General features: G+C 43.9%; 1 protein-coding gene across 1 annotated transcript; it reads left to right on the forward strand.

Annotated features, from left to right (window-relative positions):
* The first annotated feature begins 1,905 nt into the window (after window positions 1-1,905).
* LOC141166570 (nucleoporin NUP35-like) lies at window positions 1,906-22,598 on the forward strand. The gene is made up of 9 exons (XM_073653388.1): window positions 1,906-2,108; window positions 3,527-3,685; window positions 4,150-4,277; window positions 7,301-7,349; window positions 8,059-8,200; window positions 8,746-8,815; window positions 17,137-17,265; window positions 18,086-18,226; window positions 22,200-22,598. Exons 1-9 carry the CDS (start codon window positions 2,081-2,083, stop codon window positions 22,275-22,277), a joined length of 924 nt encoding a protein of 307 aa, XP_073509489.1. The 5' UTR covers window positions 1,906-2,080; the 3' UTR covers window positions 22,278-22,598.
* Window positions 22,599-23,176: the final 578 nt, after the last annotated feature.

Raw genomic sequence — 23,176 nt, forward strand, 5'->3', positions numbered from 1 at the left:
GGAGCCCCTCAGGCCTCTCCTCACAGGGCTCCATGGTGGAGCCCCTCAGGCCTCTCCTCACAGGGCTCCATGGTGGAGCCCCTCAGGCCTCTCCTCACAGGGCTCCATGGTGGAGCCCCTCAGGCCTCTCCTCACAGGGCTCCATGGTGCAGCCCCTCAGTCCTCTCCTCACACGGCTCCATGGTGCAGCCCCTCAGTCCTCTCCTCACACGGCTCCATGGTGCAGCCCCTCAAGCCTCTCCTCACACGGCTCCATGGTGCAGCCCCTCAGGCCTCTCCTCACACGGCTCCATGGTGCAGCCCCTCAGGCCTCTCCTCACACGGCTCCATGGTGCAGCCCCTCAGGCCTCTCCTCACACGGCTCCATGGTGCAGCCCCTCAGGCCTCTCCTCACACAGCTCCATGGTGCAGCCCCTCAGGCCTCTCCTCACACAGCTCCATGGTGCAGCCCCTCAGGCCTCTCCTCACACAGCACCATGGTGCAGCCCCTCAGGCCTCTCCTCACACAGCACCATGGTGCAGCCCCTCAGGCCTCTCCTCACACGGCTCCATGGTGCAGCCCCTCAGGCCTCTCCTCACACGGCTCCATGGTGCAGCCCCTCAGGCCTCTCCTCACAGGGCTCCATGGTGCAGCCCCTCAGGCCTCTCCTCACACGGCTCCATGGTGCAGCCCCTCAGGCCTCTCCTCACACGGCTCCATGGTGCAGCCCCTCAGGCCTCTCCTCACACGGCTCCATGGTGCAGCCCCTCAGGCCTCTCCTCACACAGCACCATGGTGCAGCCCCTCAGGCCTCTCCTCACACGGCTCCATGGTGCAGCCCCTCAGGCCTCTCCTCACACGGCTCCATGGTGCAGCCCCTCAGGCCTCTCCTCACACGGCTCCATGGTGCAGCCCCTCAGGCCTCTCCTCACACGGCTCCATGGTGCAGCCCCTCAGGCCTCTCCTGACAGGGCTCCATGGTGCAGCCCCTCAGGCCTCTCCTGACAGGGCTCCATGGTGCAGCCCCTCAGGCCTCTCCTGACAGGGCTCCATGGTGCAGCCCCTCAGGCCTCTCCTGACAGGGCTCCATGGTGCAGCCCCTCAGGCCTCTCCTGACAGGGCTCCATGGTGCAGCCCCTCAGGCCTCTCCTGACAGGGCTCCATGGTGCAGCCCCTCAGGCCTCTCCTGACAGGGCTCCATGGTGCAGCCCCTCAGGCCTCTCCTGACAGGGCTCCATGGTGCAGCCCCTCAGGCCTCTCCTGACAGGGCTCCATGGTGCAGCCCCTCAGGCCTCTCCTCACAGGGCTCCATGGTGCAGCCCCTCAGGCCTCTCCTCACAGGGCTCCATGGTGCAGCCCCCCAGTCCTCTCCTCACAGGGCTCCATGGTGCAGCCCCTCAGGCATCTCCTCACACGGCTCCATGGTGCAGCCCCTCAGGCCTCTCCTCACAGGGCTCCATGGTGCAGCCCCTCAGTCCTCTCCTCACACGGCTCCATGGTGCAGCCCCTCAGGCCTCTCCTCACAGGGCTCCATGGTGCAGCCCCTCAGGCCTCTCCTCACAGGGCTCCATGGTGCAGCCCCTCAGGCCTCTCCTCACAGGGCTCCATGGTGCAGCCCCTCAGGCCTCTCCTCACAGGGCTCCATGGTGCAGCCCCTCAGGCCTCTCCTCACAGGGCTCCATGGTGCAGCCCCCCAGTCCTCTCCTCACACAGCTCCATGGTGCAGCCTCTCAGTCCTCTCCTCATACTCCATGGTGCTGCGCTCAGTCCTCTCCTCACAGTGCTCCATGGTGCAGCTCCTCAGTCCTCTCCTCATGGTGCAGCACCTCACTCCTCTCCAGTGCAGCAGCTTCGTTGGCACAACGGTTAATGCTGCTTCCTGGTATCAAGTTGAAGTTTGCACTGGAGGAGGAGGCCCCGCCCTTGCTGTGACATCTTCCCCTCACAGGAGCAACTCCATTCTAGACACTACCTTTCCAGACCTCGCTGTGAGGATGACAGGCAGGGCTGTGATTTGCTGAGCAGAGACGCCCGGGCTTTTCGGCGGAAGTGTCCGTTCTCAGCCCCCTGTGAGACTCATGGTGCACTGCTCCTGGAGACATGGCAGTTTTCCTTTTGGAGTCTGTGGGTGAGTGGAACCTCCTCTTGGTTGCTCGCTTTGTAGTTGCACTGAAGTTGTATGACAGTGCCCCCCATTGGCCAGGTCTGCGCAGTGACCTGAGCTGTCAGCAGCCGCTGAGGATTATTGAGTGGCTTTACTTTCACTAGTGTTATTATTAGTGAGATGTGGCTGCTGTAACAGGAGCGAAGCTGTGTATCAGTGTGAGCAGCACATGACCTCCAGGCACTGCCCAGCACACCCAGCCACGACCCGTGGAGGCGACGTGCACCCAGTCAAGACCCATGGATGCGACGCGCACCCAGTCACGAACCGAGGAGGCGACTCGCACCCAACACAGCGCACCCAGCCACGACCCGTGGAGGCGACGCGCACCCAACACAGCGTACCCAGCCACGACCCGTGGAGGCGACACGCACCTAGCCACGACCTGTGGCGGCGACGTGCACCCAGCACAGCGCACCCAGTCACGACCCGTGGAGGCGACACGCACCCAACACAGCGAACCCAGCCGCGAGCCGTGGAGGCGAGATTTGATATTTTGGGATCCTTACAGCTTTCTGATCTTTTTATTTTATTTCTTATGAGGTGAAGTGACCATAAAACAGAGATTCTGTCATAAGTGACCACTGACCATAAAACAACAGGGGCATTTTGAGGGGCATTCACTGAATATTCTGATATTTTATTAATTTGGAAAATCACACATGCTGAGACACCAAATGTTTTTCTCTACATTTTGGTGAAAGCAGGTTGATAAGAACCTTTTTTTTTAAAAAAAAAAAAAAAAAAAAAATCTCTTTTTAAATTCGTCATTGTGACTTGAATTACGCATCAATTAGGTGGAGCAGGTCACAAGAGGCGCCTGCAGCTATCACGTGTGCCATTGTTAAAGAAAATGAATATTCACTACTCTCCACGCCCATAGTCCCGCCCACTTATTTGCACTGAGAGGTGGACGGGACTATGGGAGTGGAGAGCAGTGAATATTCATTTTCTTTAATAGCGGGGCACATGTGCTGCTACTGCACTGATAATAGAGTAGCCTTTGCCATATTCACCCACATAATTGTGGTAGACAACGCAGCTACAGAGTTATCCGAGGTTAAGAGTTTTACATCTGATTTTTATTAATAATGTTGCTCATGGTGCTGATGACTTATTGATAGTTGGCTATCCACTGCCAGGCGTTTTATTAGATGGACGAAGGATCAGGCAGTAGAAAAGGGCAATGACAAATAAAAATAATTTATTTGGTCAGAATCAAGGGGCTATAAGATGAGCCTTACCAAGTCAATTTTCCAAACGTGTATATAATGCAGGATACTGATCTTGTAATTATTATGTGATGCTAAACTGTATATTTTCCTGCTTGAAAATTGGTATACAGCTTACACTTGTATTTGAATCCTTTCTTATTTCTTCAGGTGGGGAATCTATGACAATGGGTTCACCAACATCTCCAAAACCAGGTGCCAGTGCGCAGTTTCTTCCTGGTTTTTTAATGGGTGATCTTCCAGTGCCCATAACACCACAGCCACGACCGTCATTGTCATTTATGGATTCACGATCACCTCTGTTGAGAGGTAATGCTTGCAGTGACATGTATGAATTTGAACAGCGGTTTTTCTGTCAGAGAGCAACAGATTCTCATTAAATATCCCATTATATTCAAAAAATATTGTTCAAAGTAGGGACTTAAGGGAAAAAATACATATTTGGTATCACTGCAACCGCAGTTATTGGCTTAAAAAATCCTGAAACAGTGCCACAATTGGTTGTGTACCTCAAAATTGTATCTTTAATTGTGACTATATTTATTACACAAAAAGTTAAAAATGAGCACCAGTAATTTTGATGGCTCAGTTTCTTGGATCCATACTGATCCTTAGAATGAAAATGTATAGAAAAGTGCAGCACAGGTCTATTCTAGTCAACGGGACTAAACAGCCATCACAGCTGGTGCCGGAAGCAGAGACTCAGGTGTTAGACCCATAGAGAGCAAACTCTTACTCTTAACTAACATAACACTTTTTTCATGCAATTTTAGGTGGTTCTCCTCCTCAGCCGGTGGTCCCTTCTCATAAAGATAAGAGTGGTGCGCCACCTGTTGGAAGCATATACGAGGACCTTTTACTTTCTGGTCTTAATACCACCCCTTTAAGTTCCAGAAAGCTGGTAAAGTATTGTCTTTTATTTAACTGCATTTAGCTTGACCACTTTTCAGGACATAATCACATTCTTATAACTTATGTAATTGGTTTTACCCTCCGCCTCATGCACTCAGTTATTTTTTGTTAAACCGTTATTAGGGAGTTTCATTATCTACTGTTTAGTGAATAGTAATGCAGTTAGGTCCAGAAATAGTTGGACAGTGACAGCATTTTAGCTATTTACCAAAACATAGTCAAAGTACAGTTGTATAATCAATGTAGGCTTAAAGGGCAGAGACTCGGTTTTAATTTCAGGGTATTCACATCTTAATTGGAGTAAAGGTTTAGGAATTACAACTCTTTAATATGTAGCTGCCTCTTTTTAAAGGGACCAAAAGTAATTGGACAATTATCTCAAAAGCTTTTTGATGGATTAACGAGGGCTGCATAGGCTATTCCCTTGTTAAGCAGGTAAAAGGTCTGCAGCTGATTCCAGGTGGAGCATTGTCATTTGGAAGCTGTTGCTGTGAACCTATGACATGCGGGCAAAGGAACGCTCAATGGAATAGAAGCAGACGATCATTAGGCTGAAAAAAAAAGAAGTAATCCATCAGAGAGATTTCAGAAATGTTAGGAATGGGCAAATTAACAGTTTCATACATTCTGTAGAAAAAAAAGCACACTGGTGAGCTTGGGAACTCCAAAGGCCTGGACGTCCTTGGAAGAGAATAGCGGAGGAAGATCGCAGAATCCTTTCCATGGTGAAGGAAACCCCCGTCACAAGATCCACCCAAGTGAAGAACACTCTCCAGGAAGTATAAGTATCAGTATCTAAGTCTACCATGAAGAGAAGATTTCATGAGCGCAAATTTAGACTGTTCATCACAAGGTGCAAGCCATTAATCAGCCTTAAAAACAGAAAGGCCAGATTAGACTTTGCCAAAAAAATCTAAAGAAGCCAGTTAAGTTCTGTAAACCATTCTTTGGACAGAAGAAATTAAGATCAACCTGTATCAGAATAATGGGAAGACAGAATGGAGAAGGCTTGGAACGGCTCATGATCAAGAGCACACCACATCCTCTGCATAACATGGTGGAGTTAGTACGATGGCATTGGCATGCATGGCTTCTAATGGCACTGGGTCTCTAGTGTTTAGTGATGTGACTGAAGACAGAAGCAGCTGGATGAATTGTGAAGTGTACTGGTGATATTTTCTGTTCAGAATTTGCCAAATGGAGCAAGATTGATTGGACGGCGCTTCACTGTAGAGATGGACAATGACCCAAAACATTACTGCAAAAGCAACCCAGGAGTTTTTTATGGCGAAGAAGTGGAATATTCTGCAATGGCCGAGTCAGTCACCAGATCTCAACCCCATCGAGCAGCATTTCACATGCATAAGATTAAACTTAAAGCAGAAAAAGCAACCAACAAGCAACAACTGAAATCCGCTGCAGTAAAGGCCCTACAAAGCATCGCAAAGGAGGAAACCCAGCGTTTGGTGACTTCAGGCAGTCATTGCCTGCAAAGGATTCTCTACAAAGTATTAAAAATGAACATTTTATAGTAAAGTTAATTTGTCCAAATACTTTTGAGCCCCTGAAAAGAGGAGGCTTTGTAGAAAAATGAAATAAGATACACATGTAGACCAGGTTCCCGGCGTGTGAGAAGCACGGATTCCAATAGACCACTTGAGATACAGGAAATTTAGAAAAACATCCAGCTTTGTAAAATTTGCAAATTTATTGAAAAAAATCTATTAAAAAAACATAGTATTTGTGTACAGATTCTTCCCATCTTGTATGGGTTGCCCAAAATTCACAAAGCTATTGATCCCACTCCGAAGAGACCCATCATCTCCAGAATATGGTCTGTCATTGTTGCAACCTCTTGTTCAGGGAACCTCGGGATTTTTAAAAGATTCCCGGGATGTGTTAGAACAATTGTCTAATCTGACTTGGTGTAGCAATTTATACATGGCTGTCGTGTGATGTTATCTCATTGTACAGTTGTATTCCTTATGAAGTTCCATGTTTTACTACATCTTTGTAGAAAAATTGTTGCAATTCCTACACATTTCAGAGGATATTTTTGATCAACTTCCTTAATTAAACCTGACAGTCTTCTTTTCATTTCCATCTCAGTTCTTTGATTTTAAATCACAAATAGTTTCATGTAGAGCCCAAATCACTAAGATTCGGTCACTATTCAAATGTTTCTGGACCTAACTGTATATGCACTTGATTTGCTGACTGAGTATATTCACCAACTCTATTGTGCCGAAATCATTGGTGATATGTGTGGATCTCCTGACTTTTCTATAAGTAGGTGGTGTCACTGGCTATGTGGACATGCTGTTGGTGCATATTTAGGTGGTGTCACTGGCTATGTGGACGGGCTGTTGGTGCATATTTTGGCATGCCACCACCTCTGGTCAGCAGCTTAAGATTCCTGTGGCAACAGCTTATCTCCAGGGAGAAGAAAAGGTATGGCAATTGAAATTCCAATGGCTGAATTCTTCTCTCTTCCAAAATCATCATTGGGGGGACAATTGGCAGAACCCCATACACATCAGAATGTCGGTCGATCTTGTCAGGTTCGGACAACATTAATGTGTATAATGGCTAATAGCCTTTAGAGAGGAATCTGGCGTTATTGGTCAGTCTTTTTTTGTGGGGTGGGGGTTTAGACAGGGATTTAGGGGGACTAGATTTTTCTGTTAACAGAATTAATATGATCTTGTTAAAGTGAACTTAACGAACATGTCAGTATCTTCATTGTATGTAAAAGAGATTTTATCCCTGCAAATGACTTGCTAGAAGTCACATAGGTGGAGCTGCTTTAGTGATAATTGCAGTGCCCATACCACAAATACTTCCCCTCTAACCTAACTGATGTCTCTGAGGCCTTAGTATGTAATCTCCAGCCTGCGGCTTCGGCTTCGGGTGCCGCTGGAACAAGTCTGAGATGACATCAGTTAAGCTGGAGTAGCTATTAATTACATGTTAGCATGTATATTAATGTTTTACATTTGTCTTAAATTGCAGACGAATTTTACTGCAGAAATACAATCAACCCCATCAACTCCATATGCCTGTAAGTAAGATACTGTCCCAAAACACCAGCTGTAAGTGTTTTGAGTACAGAGTACTTGTACTGGATTCATGAAGATCCACGGTTCTGAGCCATTGCTGTCTATTAGGGAATTGTACTTTCAGCAGTTATCCACATCTCCTCCAGTATATAAGTGAAGCTTCACAAAGATTTAACACCGCTGTGGAGTTAAAGCGCACCTGTTGACATTTTTCTGCACCCTAATTCCTATGTTTTCATGTATAGTTGAGTCACTTGGCCTTCCTTGCATGTGGAAGTTATGAAGTTATGGCTTTTTGGCCACAATTTTTCCAGGAACAGCACTTCTGGCCAGAACTCTCTGAACAGTAGATGGGTGTAACTGGGTCCCTCTACTTGCGGCTATGTCTGAGCTGATGGCAGTGCTGAACATCCTTTGATTATGAAGGGAAGTAATCATGATGTGTCTTTCATCTGCTGCAACTGAAACAGACGAAACTGTCTTCCACAACATCACCTTTTGTAGTAGAGTTTGGCTGTTCCTTACCCAGTTTTAAGTTTCCTTCACAGAAGTTTTTTTTTAGTAATTGACTGTTTCGACCTACATATGAAACAATTGTTTTAAAAATAACAAAAATCATTCTAGTTACACTTGAACAAAGGGTGGATTTTTTTTATCTATTTTAGTCTGGTCTTAGAATTAATTTGTAAACTAATCTTTTTATGTACACAGATTCAAGTGTATTGAGTCCATCAACCATTAAGCAGAACAGAAAAGCCATGTTATCACCTGCACAGCTCGATCCATTTTACACGCAAGGTGATACTTTGACCTCCAATTACCAAGTGGATGATACATGGGTTACAGTATATGGGTGAGCTAAGTTGTATTTTTTTTCCTCCCAACTTATAGGACTAGAGAATAAGATGAGTGTGAGATATGTTTAGTGAAGCTAGGGATACCATCCATTGTCCATCACTACAAGTTCCAATACACTGTAGTAATGAAGTTGATGGATGCAACAAAGGCATATTCTGTATGGGTATGCTAAGCACATTCCTGTTCGAGAAGGTAAACTGCAGCCAAATGTCAGAGGAACTTATTAGAAAAAAAAGAAAAAATTATGTATGCAGATGGCAGCGGGTTTATTACCTACCTCCAAGTGTTAGGATAGTCTTTATACTTGTAATAGCATTATGCTCAATGCCTCAAGCACATTATAAAGCTGGAGCGAGTTGTCGGCACTCCGTGTGTTGGGGAGAATATATGGGACTTCTGTGGTTCTATATTACTGATATGTACAAACTGTATTATGGCTCTTGTAGGAAATCATCATAAATTAATATGGCCATCTGTAGAATGCCTGAAATTTTTTTTGTTTTTTCTTTCATTACATCTGTTTTTACCATTAATTTTTAGGTTTCCTCAAGCCTCTTCTTCCTACATCTTACTACAGTTTGCTCAGTATGGGAATATAGTAAAACACGTGGTAAGGATAATTTTCCTGTTTTCATTGAGTCTATTTCCCGAAGAACACCTTCAATGATGCAAAGAAAATGAATAAATGAAACCATACATTATTGTAAATAAATTGATGACTATTACAATTATTTATCAATTCATTTGTAATGTATTTTTTCATTGATTAATTTCCCTTTTTACTTTGGGGAAACCATTTTTAAGGGAAACATATTTTGCTTACTATGGCTTAGAATGGTGAGAACTTTTAGAGCCCATATTTTGTAGCATATTGCCATAGAAGAGCAAAAATGTGTATTTTTATAAATACAGTGGGGAAAATAAGTATTTGATACACTGCCGATTTTGCAAGTTTTCCCACCTACAAAAAATGCAGAGGTCTGTAATATTTATCGTAGGTACACTTCACCTGTGAGAGACAGAATCGAAAAAAAATCCAGAAAATCACGTTGTATGATTTTTACATAATTAATTTGCATTTTATTGCATGAAATAAGTATTTGATACAATAGAAAAACAGAACTTAATATTTGGTACAGAAACCTTTGTTTGCTATTACAGGGGTCAGACATTTCCTGTAGTTCTTGACCAAGTTTGCACACACTGCAGCAGATAGTTTGGCTTACTCCTCCATTCAGATCTTCTCCAGATCTTTTAGTTTTTGGGGCTGTCGCTGGGCATCATTTAGTTTATGCTCCTTCCAAAGATTTTCTTTTGGTTTCAGGTCTGGAGACTCGCTAGGCCACTACAGGACCTTGAAATGCTTCTTATGGAGCCACTCCTTAGTTGCCCTGGCTGTGTGTTTCGGGTCATTGTCATGTTGGAAGACCCAGCCACGCCACGACCTATTTTCAATGGTCTTATTTAGGGAAGGAGGTTGTTGGCCAAAATCTCTATGCATGACCCCTTCCATGCTCCCTTCAATATGATGCAGTCGTCCTGATCCCTTTGCAGAAAAGCACCCCCAAAGTATGAAGTTTCCCCCACCATGCTTCATGGTTGAGACTCTGTTCTTGGGGTTGTACTCCTCCTTCTTCCTCTGAACACAACAAGGAGAGTTGATACCAAAAAGTTCTATTTTGATCTCATCTGACCACATGACATTCTCCCATGCCTCCTCTGGATCATCCAGATGGTTATTGGCGAACTTCAAACGGGCCTGGACATGTACTAGCATGAGCCGGGGGACCTTGCGTGCCCTGCAGGATTTTAATCCATGACAGCATAGTGTGTTACTAACAGTAATGTCTTCAGTTCATTGACTAGGTCCTCCTGTGTAGTCCTGGGCTGATTCATGACCTTTCTCAGAATCACCCTGAGGCGAGATCTTGCATGGAGCCCCAGCCCGAAGAAGATTGACAGTCATCTTGTGTTTCTTCCATCTTCTAATAATTGTGCCAACAGTTGTTGACTTCTCATCAAGCTGCTTGTCTATTGTCCTGTAGCCCCTCTCATCCTTGTGCAGGTCTACAATTTTGTTCCTTGTGTCCTTAGACAGATCTTTGGTCTTGGCCATGGTGGAGAGGTTGGAGTGTGATTGATTAAATGTGTGGACAGGTGTCTTTTTTACAGGTAATGAGTTCAAACAGGTGCTATTAATACAGGTAATATGTGCAGAGTAGGAGGGCTTCTTAAAGAAAAACTAACAGGTCTGTGAGAGCCACAATTCTTGCTGGTTGATATGTGATCAAGTACTTATTTCATGCAATAAAATGCGAATAAGTTATTTAAAAATCATACAATGTGATATTCTGGTTTTTATTTTTGGATTCTGTCTCTCATAGTTGAAGTGTACCTACGATAAAAATTACAGACCTCTCCCATTCTTTGTAGGTGGGAAAACATAATCGTCAATGTATCAAATACATATTTCCCCCACTGCATATGGAGAACACTGGGTTGTAATCTGTGTGTTTCCCTGTACCTTATTACATACCCCGGCAGCTTTCTTAGCCTGGTTTCAGAGAATATGAATGATAACAAAAAAAGTTTTTCTCCACTCATGGTTATTGGTTGGGTGAAGCCATTTATTGTCAGACTACTGTGTTTTCTCTTTTTTTTTTTTAATCTTAATAACAACCAAAAACATCCAAATGACCCTGATCAAAAGTTCACATACCCCAGTTCTTAATGCCATGTATTGCCCCCTCTAACATCAATGACAGCTTGAAGTCTTTTGTGGTAGTTGTGGATGAGGTTCTTTAATTTCTCAGATGGTAAAGCTGCCCATTCTTCTTCGCAAAAAGCCTCCAGTTCCTGTAAATTCCTGGGCTGTCTAGCATGAACTGCGCGCTTGAAATCTCCCCAGAGTGGCTCAATAATATTGAAGTCAGGAGACTGAGATGGCCACTCCAGAATCTTCACTTTATTCTTCTGTAGCCAGGGGTGTGGAGTCGGTAAGCCAAATTTCCGACTCCTCAATTTTCATTCCACCGACTCCAACTCCCTCATACATGGTTTATGTTTAAGTGATAAATTTACTGTAGCACAGATTAATCTCAGGTAAAACTCTAGACCCTTAGATCAGGAATAGGACAGACATTTATAGGACATTTCATAACTTTCCCAAATTCTTATGAAAAAATATTCCCCACAAACTGCATTGAACTACTGTACCCAATTTATTATATATTTTAGGAGTCGGTCCATTTTATTCCGACTCCACATCCCTGGCTGAAGTCAATGACAGGTCGACTTGGCCTTGTGTTTTGGATCGTTGTCATGTTGGAATGTCCAAGTACGTCCCATGCGCAGCTTCCGGCTGATGAGTGCAAATTTGCCCCCAGTATGTGCTGATAATGTTCTGCATTCATCTTTCCTTCAACTTTTACCAAGTTTCCTGTGCCTTTGTAGCTCACACATCCCCAAAACATCAGCGATCCACCTCCGTGCTTTACTGTAGGAATGGTGTTCATTTCATCATAGGCCTTGTTGACCTTTGTTTTTCTTTGCATCCCAAACAATTTTCCTGGCAGTTGTGGCCGAAATTTTTGTTGGTCTACCTGACCATACACTGTGTACAGAATTATTAGGCAAGTTGTATTTTAGAGGATTATTTTTATTATTGATCAACAACTGTGTTCTCAATCAACCCAAAAGACTCGGCTATCTTAGGAGGATATCTGTTTGTGCAGGTAACTATTACTGTGCAGAATTATTAGGCAACTTAATAAAAACCAAATATAATCCCTTCTCACTTGTTTATTTTCGCCAGGTAAACCAATATCAGTGCACAAAATTTAGAAATAAACATTTCTGACATGCAAAAACAAAAAAAATAGTGATCAATATAGCCACCTTTCTTTATGATGACAGTCACTCAACAGCCTTCCATCCATAGATTCTGTCAGTTGCTTGATCTGTTTTAGATCAACATTGCGTGCAGCAGCCACCACAGCATCCCAGACACTGTTCCGAGAGGTGTACTGTTTTCCCTCCCTCTAGATCTCACATTTTATGATGGACCACAGGTTCTCTATGGGGTTCAGATCAGGTGAACAAGGGGCCATGTCATTATTTTTTCTTCTTTTAGACCTTTACTGGCCAGCCACGCTGTGGAGTAGTTGGATGCATGTGATGGAGCATTGTCCTGCATGAAAATCATGTTTTTCTTGAACGATACTGACTTCTTCCTGTACCACTGCTTGGAGAAGTTGTCTTCCAGAAACTGGCAGTAGGTCTGGGAGTTGAGCTTCACTCCATCCTCAACCCGAAAAGATTCCACAAGTTCATCTTTGATTATTCCAGCCCATACCAGTACCCCACCTCCATCTTGCTGATGTCTGAGTCGAGTGGAGCTCACTGCCCTTTACTGATCCAGCCTCTGGCCCATCAAGTGTCGCTCTCATTTCATCATTCCATAAAACCTTTGAAAAATCAGTCTTAAGATATTTCTTGGCCCATTCTTGACGTATTAACTTATGTTTCTAGTTCAAAGGTGGTCGTTTTTCAGCCTTCCTTACCTTGGCCATGTCCCTGAGTATTGCATACCTTGTGCTTTTTGATACTCCAGTAACGTTGCAGCTCTGAAATATGGCAAAACTGGTGGTGAATGGCATCTTGGCAGCTTCACGCTTGATTTTCCTCAATTCATGGGCAATTATTTTGCGCCTTTTTTGGCCAACACGCTTCTTGCGACCCTGTTGGCTATTTGCCATGAAACGCTTGATTGTTCGGTGATCACGCTTCAAAAGTTTGGAAATTTCAAGACTGCTTCATCCCTCTGCAAGACATCTCACAATTTTGGACTTTTCAGAGCCTGTCAAATCTCTCTTCTGACCCATTTTGCCAAAGGAAAGGAAGTTGCCTAATAATTAAGCACACCTTATATAGGGTGTTGATGTCATTAGTTAACATCCCTCCTCATTACAGAGATGCACATCACCAGATTTACTTAATTGGAAGTTGGCTCTCAAGCCTATGCAGCTTAGAGTAGGACAACATGTATAAAAAGTATCTTGTGACCAAAATACTCATTTGCCTAATAATTCTGCACACAGTGTAGTTTGGTTTTTACAGAGCCCCTGACTTTCCATTTGTTAATCAGTTTGAACGCTGCTGACTGGCATTATCACTTCCTTGGATATCTTTTTGTATCCCTTTCCTATGTTACACAGTTCAACTACCTTATCCCAAAGATCCGTTGATAATTCTTTGGCTTTCCTCATGACTCACAATCCAGAAATGTCAGTGGCTGGATGAAAGATGCAAGAGTCTGTCTGGATCCCAGAAACTCACTCAGCTTTTATGCACACACACTGATTACAAGCAAACAGGTCACAGGTGAGGATGTCACTTTTAGTAGCCATTCAAATTCTGTGCATGCTATCTGGCCAAAATCACCAGGGTATGTGAACTTTTGATCAGGGTCATTTGGATGTTTTTGGTTGTCATTAAGATTTAAAAAGAGAAAACACAGTAGTCTGACAATAAATGGCTTCACCCAACCAATAACCATGAGTGGAGAAAAACTTTTTTTGTTATCATTCATATTCTCTGAAACAAGCCCAAGAAAGGAAAAATTCTGCCGGGGTATATAAACTTTTGAGCGCAACTGTGTATATGTATGTATGTGTATATGTATGTATGTATGTGTATATACACTGCTCAAAAAAATAAAGGGAACACTCAAATAACACATCCTAGATCTGAATGAATTATTCTCATTGAATACTTTGTTCTGTACAAAGTTGAATGTGCTGACAACAAAATCACACAAAAATCATCAATGGAAATCAAATTTATTAACCAATGGAGGCCTGGATTTGGAGTCGTCCCCCCACCCAAAATTAAAGTGGAAAAACACACTACAGGCTGATCAAACTTTGATGTAATGTCCTTAAAACAAGTCAAAATGAGGCTCAGTATTGTGTGTGGCCTCCACGTGCCTGTATGACTTCCCTACAACGCCTGGGCATGCTCCTGATGAGGTTGCGGATGGTCTCCTGTGGGATCTCCTCCCAGACCTGGACTAAAGCATCCGCCAACTCCTGGACAGTCTGTGGTGCAACGTGACGGTGGATGGAGCGAGACATGATGTCCCAGATGTGCTCAATTTGATTCAGGTCTGGGGAACGGGCGGGCCAGTCCATAGCTTCAATGCCTTCATCTTGCAGGAACTGCTGACACACTCCAGCCACATGAGTTCTGGCATTGTCCTGCATTAGGAGGAACCCAGGGCCAACCGCACCAGCATATGCTCTCACAAGGGGTCTGAGGATCTCATCTCGGTACCTAATGGCAGTCAGGCTACCTCTGGCGAGCACATGGAGGGCTGTGCAGCCCTCCAAAGAAATGCCACCCCACACCATTACTGACCCACTGCCAAACCGGTCATGCTCTCCACAGCGTCTCCAGACTCTGTCACGTCTGTCACATGTGCTCAGTGTGAACCTGCTTTCATCTGTGAAGAGCACAGGGCGCCAGTGGCAACTTTGCCAATCCTGGTGTTCTGTGGCAAATGCCAAGCGTCCTGCACGGTGTTGGGCTGTGAGCACAACCCCCATCTGTGGACGTCGGTTTCTAACCGTTTGTGCAGACACATGCACATTTGTGGCCTGCTGGAGGTTATTTTGCAGGGCTCTGGCAGTGCTCCTCCTGTTCCTCCTTGCACAAAAGCGGAGGTAGCGGTCCTGCTGCTGGGTTGTTGCCCTCCTACGGCCTTCTCCACATCTCCTGGTGTACTGGCCTGTCTCCTGGTAGCGCCTCCAGCCTCTGGACACTACGCTGACAGACACCGCAAACCTTCTTGTCACAGCTCACATTGATGTGCCATCCTGGATGAGCTGCACTACCTGAGCAACTTCTGTGGGTTCTAGATTCCGTGTCATGCTACCACGAGTGTGAAAGCACAACCAACATTCAAAAGTGACCAAAACATCAGCCAGAAAGCATTGGTACTGAGATGTGGTCTGTGCTCCCCACCTGCAGAACCACTCCTTTATTGAGGGTGTCTTGATAATTGCCAATAATTTCCATCTATTGTCTATTCCATTTGCACAACAGCATGTGAAATTGATTGTCAATCAGTGTTGCTTCCTAAGTGGACAGTTTGATTTCACAGAGGTTTGATTTACTTGGAGTTATATTCTGTTGTTTAAGTGTTCCCTTTATTTTTTGAGCAGTGTATGTATATATATATATATGTATGTATGTACAGTACAGACCAAAAGTTTGGACACACCTTCTCATTTAAAGATTTTTCCGTATTTTCTTGATTATGAAAATTGTACATTCACACTAAAGGCATCAAAACTATGAATTAACACATGTGGAATTATATACTTAACAAAAAAGTGTGAAACAACTGAAAATATGTCTTATATTCTAGGTTCTTCAAAGTAGCCACCTTTTGCTTTGATGACTGCTTTGCACACTCTTGGCATTCTCTTGATGAGCTTCAAGAGGTAGTCACCGGAAATGGTCTTCCAACAATCTTGAAGGAGTTCCCAGAGATGCTTAGCACTTGTTGGCCCTTTTACCTTCACTCTGCAGTCCAGCTCACCCCAAACCATCTCGATTGGGTTCAGGTCTGGTGACTGTGGAGGCCAGGTCATCTGGCGTAGCACCCCATCACCCTCCCCCTTGGTCAAATAGCCCTTACACAGCTTGGAGGTGTGTTTGGGGTCATTGTCCTGTTGAAAAATAAATGATGGTCCAACTAAACGCAAACCGGATGGAATAGCATGCCGCTGCAAGATGCTGTGGTAGCCATGCTGGTTCAGTATGCCTTCAATTTTGAATAAATCCCCAACAGTGTCACCAGCAAAGCACCCCCACACCATCACACCTCCTCCTCCATGCTTCACGGTGGGAACCAGGCATGTAGAGTCCATCCGTTCACCTTTTCTGCGTCGCACAAAGACACGGTGGTTGGAACCAAAGATCTCGAATTTGGACTCATCAGACCAAAGCACAGATTTCCACTGGTCTAATGTCCTTTCCTTGTGTTCTTTAGCCCAAACAAGTCTCTTCTGCTTCTTGCCTGTCCTTAGCAGTGGTTTCCTAGCAGCTATTTTACCATGAAGGCCTGCTGCACAAAGTCTCCTCTTAACAGTTGTTGAAGAGATGTGTCTTCTGCTAGAACTCTGTGTGGCATTGACCTGGTCTCTAATCTGAGCTGCTGTTAAACTGCGATTTCTGAGGCTGGTGACTCGGATAAACTTATCCTCAGAAGCAGAGGTGACTCTTGGTCTTCCTTTCCTGGGGTGGTCCTCATGTGAGCCATTTTCTTTGTAGCGCTTGATGGCTTTTGCAACTGCACTTTTGGACACTTTCAAAGTTTTCCCAATTTTTCGCACTGACTGACCATCATTTCTTAAAGTAATGATGGCCATTCGTTTTTATTTACTTAGCTGCTTTTTTTCTTGCCATAATACAAATTCTAACAGTCTATTCAGTAGGACTATCAGCTGTGTATCCACCAGACTTCTGCACAACACAACTGATGGTCCCAACCCCATTTATAATGCAAGAAATCCCACTTATTAAACCTGACAGGGCACACCTGTGAAGTGAAAACCATTTCCGGTGATTACCTCTTGAAGCTCATCAAGAGAATGCAAAGAGTGTGCAAAGCAGTCATCAAAGCAAAAGGTGGCTACTTTGAAGAACCTAAAATATAAGACATATTTTCAGTTGTTTCACACTTTTTTGTTAAGTATATAATTCCACATGTGTTAATTCATAGTTTTGATGCCTTCAGTGTGAATGTACAATTTTCATAGTCAGGAAAATACAGAAAAATCTTTAAATGAGAAGGTGTGTCCAAACTTTTGGTCTGTACTGTATGTATGTATATTATATAATTAGGTTTTTTTCCCCATTTCTTAGATGTCAAATGCTGGAAACTGGATGCACTTACAATATCAGTCCAAGCTGCAGGCAAGGAAAGCTCTAAGTAAAGATGGCAAGATATTTGGCGATTGCATTATGATCGGTGTTAAACCTTGCATAGATAAGGTATTTCTCTTTATTCTAGTTTTCACACATAAATACTGGTCTATAAAAAACAGGTGCAGCAATGGAGGGTGGAGATAGAAGGAAAACAAGTAGTTCAGAACATGCACTATTTAGCCACACCAAGGGTGCACCGAGCGCCTGTGCTTGGTTTGAACAGTTATTTTATCCTGACAAATGCAGTATCAGACATGACCACATTTAGACTTGCTGGGTAAGTGCTGTGCTCCAGCAATCTCTGATGTTTTTTTGTCCTGCTGTTGACCCCCCCTAATTTTAATGATTTTGTAAAATCACAGAAAACCCTTTCTAAGAGTTGTGAATGTCATGTTGTATATAACCCCAATACCATAAGTCACTTTCTATGTCAGCCTTTTGTGGCTGAGATGAGAATAACTCTGTCTAGGCTCCAGCCACTGGAAGTGTAGCTACGAAGACAGTCAAAAACGGTTGAGCTACAGGTTCTTCTCAAACTAATTTTCACATATAGATACTGTTCTCCGATATAAAACAAGTAAAGCAATGGAGATAGGTGGAAAACAATTAGGTGGGAATGTGAACTGAACTGCTCGATGATGCCAAGGGTGCACAGAGCGCCTCTGCTTGGTTTGAACAGTAACTTATTTATTTCTACATCTGTAGTCTTTCTGTAGCTCCACTTCCAGTGATTGGAGCCAGGATGCAGCTATTTTGATCTCGGCCATAAAAGGAATAATCTTTTAATGAAGGGATGTTGGTCTAGAATGTGTATCATCATTGTATTTATTACTGATCTTCTTTACAGTCTGGACTTTAGATCAACCTATTCTGATCTTGCTTTCAGAGTTTAATGGAAAATAATGAGAAGGCGCCTGTGTCCTCGGTGTATTCAGCCATCACTCCACGGGTTAAAAGCATAAGCTCCCCTCGATCAGGAATGAGACCTCTCGCTGCAGCTTACAGAGCCTCAACCAGTCCCTACAAGGTATTTTCTCCACTCAACAAGCTCTTCACCTTTGATAGTTGCTGTCCACTTTTTCCACTTACATACCAGACCAGCCAACTGGGCAAAACAATACCAGTCAGGACCACCACAGTATTTCCTGCCTCAGAGCAGTTATAATTAGTATTTCTCTCCTCTGCAGCACACAGCTTACCAATAAATTGAGTAGATAGAGGACCCTTGTATCCCATTATAGTGGCATCATGGAAAAGTCTTTACTGATGCTTCCAAGGTTTTTGTAACCTTCTCTTTCCCCTTTCTGATAACGTTATACTCAGTACCCCACACATTGTGTACCCCAATACAAATGTCAAGGATTACTGGACATTTGAAAACATCAAATCCGATCTTAAAGGGAAGATGCTCCTTTTTTTTCTCTATATCTTCAGAAAATTACCTATTGTTGAAAACAGATATTTGTGATTAAATGCATTTTTTTTAACATTTTGGTAGTTTTCTTTTTTTCTCATCACAATCTTTATTAAAAAACAAAATTAGTAATCTTGCAATTTTCACACTGGGTTTATTATAGAACTCTAATTTCCTGCTGTTTCAGGAAACATCACATGTAAATTAGCAACAAGTATCCGACTCTGACCCTATCATTGGTATTGAAACCTAAGTGTGTGCAAAGGTCATTGTGAAGGGAGCGGGAGCAGGGTCATCTGTGGCATCACCTGCTGTGATTGGTGGATCCTGTGTGATCCGCTGTGTATGGAGGCGTTACCTATCAATGTAATCCTGCCTCTGATGATAAAGACCCTGATGGAAACTCTGCCTGAGACAGGAAATATGAGTCAAAAACTGCCTCAGAGACCATTGTGAAAATTGTGAGATTACTTCTTTTTTTTAACCCCTTTTTGACTTGAGGCGTATTGATACGTGTCTGTGCCCTGGGCCTTAATGACCAGGTACGTATAATTATGCTCGGCAATCACGCCCGCACAGCTCATTCTGACAGCCGGCACTCTGCCCCTGAAGTCGATCGCAGCATTTCAGAAGCAGGCAGTGATAAGACAGCTCTTACCTGATCGTTGCAATAGTGACCCGATGTCGTCATGACCAGGCACCAGCAAGTTAGTTAGATCATGCACAGTGCATGATCTATCTAACTTGTTTGTATGTGTGAAACAACTGAAAATATGTCTTATATTCTAGGTTCTTCAAAGTAGCCACCTTTTGCTTTGATGACTGCTTTGCACACTCTTGGCATTCTCTTGATGAGCTTCAAGAGGTAGTCACCGGAAATGGTCTTCCAACAATCTTGAAGGAGTTCCCAGAGATGCTTAGCACTTGTTGGCCCTTTTGCCTTCACTCTGCGGTCCAGCTGACCCCAAACCATCTCGATTGGGTTCAGGTCTGGTGACTGTGGAGGCCAGGTCATCTGGCGTAGCACCCCATCACCCTTCTCCTTGGTCAAATAGCCCTTACACAGCCTGGAGGTGTGCTTGGGGTCATTGTCCTGTTGAAAAATAAATGATGGTCCAACTAAATGCAAACCGGATGGAATAGCATGCCGCTGCAAGATGCTGTGGTAGCCATGCTGGTTCAGTATGCCTTCAATTTTGAATAAATCCCCAACAGTGTCACCAGCAAAGCACCCCCACACCATCACACCTCCTCCTCCATGCTTCACGGTGGGAACCAGGCATGTAGAGTCCATCCGTTCACCTTTTCTGCGTCGCACAAAGACACTGTGGTTGGAACCAAAGATCTCAAATTTGGACTCATCAGACCAAAGCACAGATCTCCACTGGTCTAATGTCTATTCCTTGTGTTCTTTAGCCCAAACAAGTCTCTTCTGCTTGTTGCCTGTCCTTAGCAGTGGTTTCCTAGCAGCTATTTTTCCATGAAGGCCTGCTGCACAAAGTCTCCTCTTAACAGTTGTTGTAGAGATGTGTCTACTGCTAGAACTCTGTGTGGCATTGACCTGGTCTCTAATCTGAGCTGCTGTTAATCTGCGATTTCTGAGGCTGGTGACTAGGATAAACTTATCCTCAGAAGCAGAGGTGACTCTTGGTCTTCCTTTCCTGGGGCGGTCCTCATGTGAGCCAGTTTCTTTGTAGCGCTTGATGGTTTTTGCAACTGCACTTGGGGTCACATTCAAAGTTTGCCCAATTTTTCAGACTGACTGACCTTCATTTCTTAAAGTAATGATGGCCACTCGTTCTTCTTTACTTAGCTGCTTTTTTCTTGCCATAATACAAATTCTAACAGTCTATTCAGTAGGACTATCAGCTGTGTATCCACCTGACTTCTGCACAACACAACTGATGGTCCCAACCCCATTTATAAGGCAAGAAATCCCACTTATTAAACCTGACAGGGCACACCTGTGAAGTGAAAACCATTTCCGGTGACTACCTCTTGAAGCTCATCAAGAGAATGCCAAGCGTGTGCAAAGCAGTCATCAAAGCAAAAGGTGGCTACTTTGAAGAACCTAGAATATAAGACATATTTTCAGTTGTTTCACACTTTTTTGTTAAGTATATAATTCCACATGTGTTAATTCATAGTTTTGATGCCTTCAGTGTGAATGTACAATTTTCATAGTCATGAAAATACAGAAAAATCTTTAAATGAGGTGTGTCCAAACTTTTGGTCTGTACTGTAATCCTATGTCAATCATTCTGCCCTGTTTGGCGAAGGATTACAGAGGTCTACAATGTACAGATGTAATCGGATACTTCTGCAGCTAAACAAGAAGGGAGGGGGCTGAGGTACAGTGAGCGACAAAACCCTCACCTTCTGCTGTGAAGATGCCACAGGAAGATCCCCTGTGGACTCCAGCGATGCGGCATGTCCTTTGTGTTAGACAAGTATAATTCAATACCGAGTTATGGGAATATGATACATCCCAGCAATACACCAAATAGATTTTTGGAATCACGCGAACAGGAGGAATGTCACTATAGCTTCCAGCATAGTCTAGCGCGTAGGGATGAGGAGATACACAGCACAGCCTTTTGGAAACCCGCTAAGGCCGCGCAGCTGGTCCGATGACACCAGAACCAGCTCCCTAGGACCGTCCATTAAGAAAGCATAGCCCATTTTTAGTTTTTGGAGTTTTTAGCTGAGAGAGGCCAGGGGTGGAGATTTAGGTCCAGCCTGCGGGCAGTGACCTAGAGGTGTTTAAAGCTCCAGCAGCCCTAGCTCAGTGTTTTTTTTCCTGGGAGGTCCTTGAACAAAGGGGACCACAAGCCTCCCATGTGGCAGCCCCTCCCCCGCAAGTCATGCCTTCCATCTGACTGGTAACTGACTCTCAATAACTGATGTCTTTTGTACCACTACTCTTGTGTTTGCATCTCTGACAATTATGTATGTATAACCCTTATGTATATAGTGTATTGTCTAGTGTGGCCTTAAGGCGATTAAATATCTAATTTAACCTTGGGCTGCTCTTTTATCTCGATCCACGGACTCTCACGTCCGTTGTTCAGTTCAACGAATACGCTACCGGAGCGGATTCCTGCCCCAATATAATTCCCCGGTCTGAGTGGGAATTATATTTAATAGAAAATGGTGGCAGCTCTACCAGGCCGACAAGGTTCTGCTTCACTGGGGCTAGTGAAGGGTCCTCTCAGCCGTGTGAGCGAGTGTGGTGCCACGTCAGTGACTGAGTGGGCCACCTCTTCTCACTCCCGATGCCTTCCTGTACCCGTGTGGACAAGGGGTGTCTGTGTAGAACGGTACCAATCTGACCTTACCCGTCCTCGAGGGGGTGTGGAATGGTCACGTTGGTGCAGAGGGCGGATCCGTATCATGTGTTCCGTCTGACGTAATTGTGACGTCCGGCAGGTGGTCGAGGTGTGGATCCCTCACAAATGGTGGGATTTGGCAGGATCTCTCTGGTGGCAGCGGTGGGATTCTGCAGGGTCTCTCTGGTGCTATTTTTCACAAGTGGTGGCAAAATCTGCTAACACAAGTTTTTTTTTTTTTTTTTTTTTTTTTGCAGGTATTCATGGACAGACAGACACCAAAAAAGGATAACACATTAGTATCTAAAGCTCTGGAATATCTCTTTGGATGGTAGTGGATTTTACATATAGTATCAAGCTGCTAAACTTTTTAATAGCCTTTAACTTATTTACACTTTAACCAATTTTCACATGAACTTTGTACAACAAAGAACAAACGTTCGTTTTTAACAAAGGGAGCGGTACACGACTCACTTTATTAGGAAGGCTATTGAGGACAAATCGGGTGAAGCCATTACACGCATACCAAAGAATATTCCCTCCTGCAGCAGTCGTCCCAGAGATCAGTGCCTGGGATATTTTGTCAAATCATTATCGCTAAAATATATGTTCTGTTATCTATGCCTTATTTACTAAACCTGATTGTATTTACTCAATGAATATTTCCAGATTATGTGTATGGAAATAATGTAATTGTTGTGTAATCTACCTGTACATATAATGGTACTACATTAGCAACATTCATCCCATAAGCACTGAGTTGCAGGCTGGTTAGATCATTTTGGCGGGAGAGATGCTTTTAAGCTTACTTAACCCTTTCGCGACCTTAGGTTCTTGCGTTTTTTTGCTCCCTGTCTTTATAGAGACATAACTTTTATTATTTTTCATTCAATATGGCCATGCGAGGGCTTGTTTTTTTTGCGGGACGAGTTGTACTTTTAAATGACACCATTGGTTTTACCATATCGTATACTGGAAAACAGGGAAAAAAAATCAAAGTGCAATGAAATGGCAAAAAAAAGTGTAATTCCACAATGTTTTTTTTTGTACCATATTCACTAAATGCTTAAAGTGCCATTATGATTCCCCAGGTCATTACAAGTTCATAGATACCAAACATGTATAGGTTATATTTTATTTCAATGGTGAAAAAAAAATCCAAAGTTTGCAGAAAAAAAATGGCGCCATTTTCTGAGACCCGTAGTGTCTCCATTGTTTGGTATCTGGGGCCGGG

This window comes from Phyllobates terribilis, unplaced genomic scaffold (genome assembly GCF_046119375.1).
Source record: "Phyllobates terribilis strain yellow unplaced genomic scaffold, ASM4611937v1 Scaffold_11__3_contigs__length_659146591, whole genome shotgun sequence".
NCBI classification, from domain to species: domain Eukaryota; kingdom Metazoa; phylum Chordata; class Amphibia; order Anura; family Dendrobatidae; genus Phyllobates; species Phyllobates terribilis.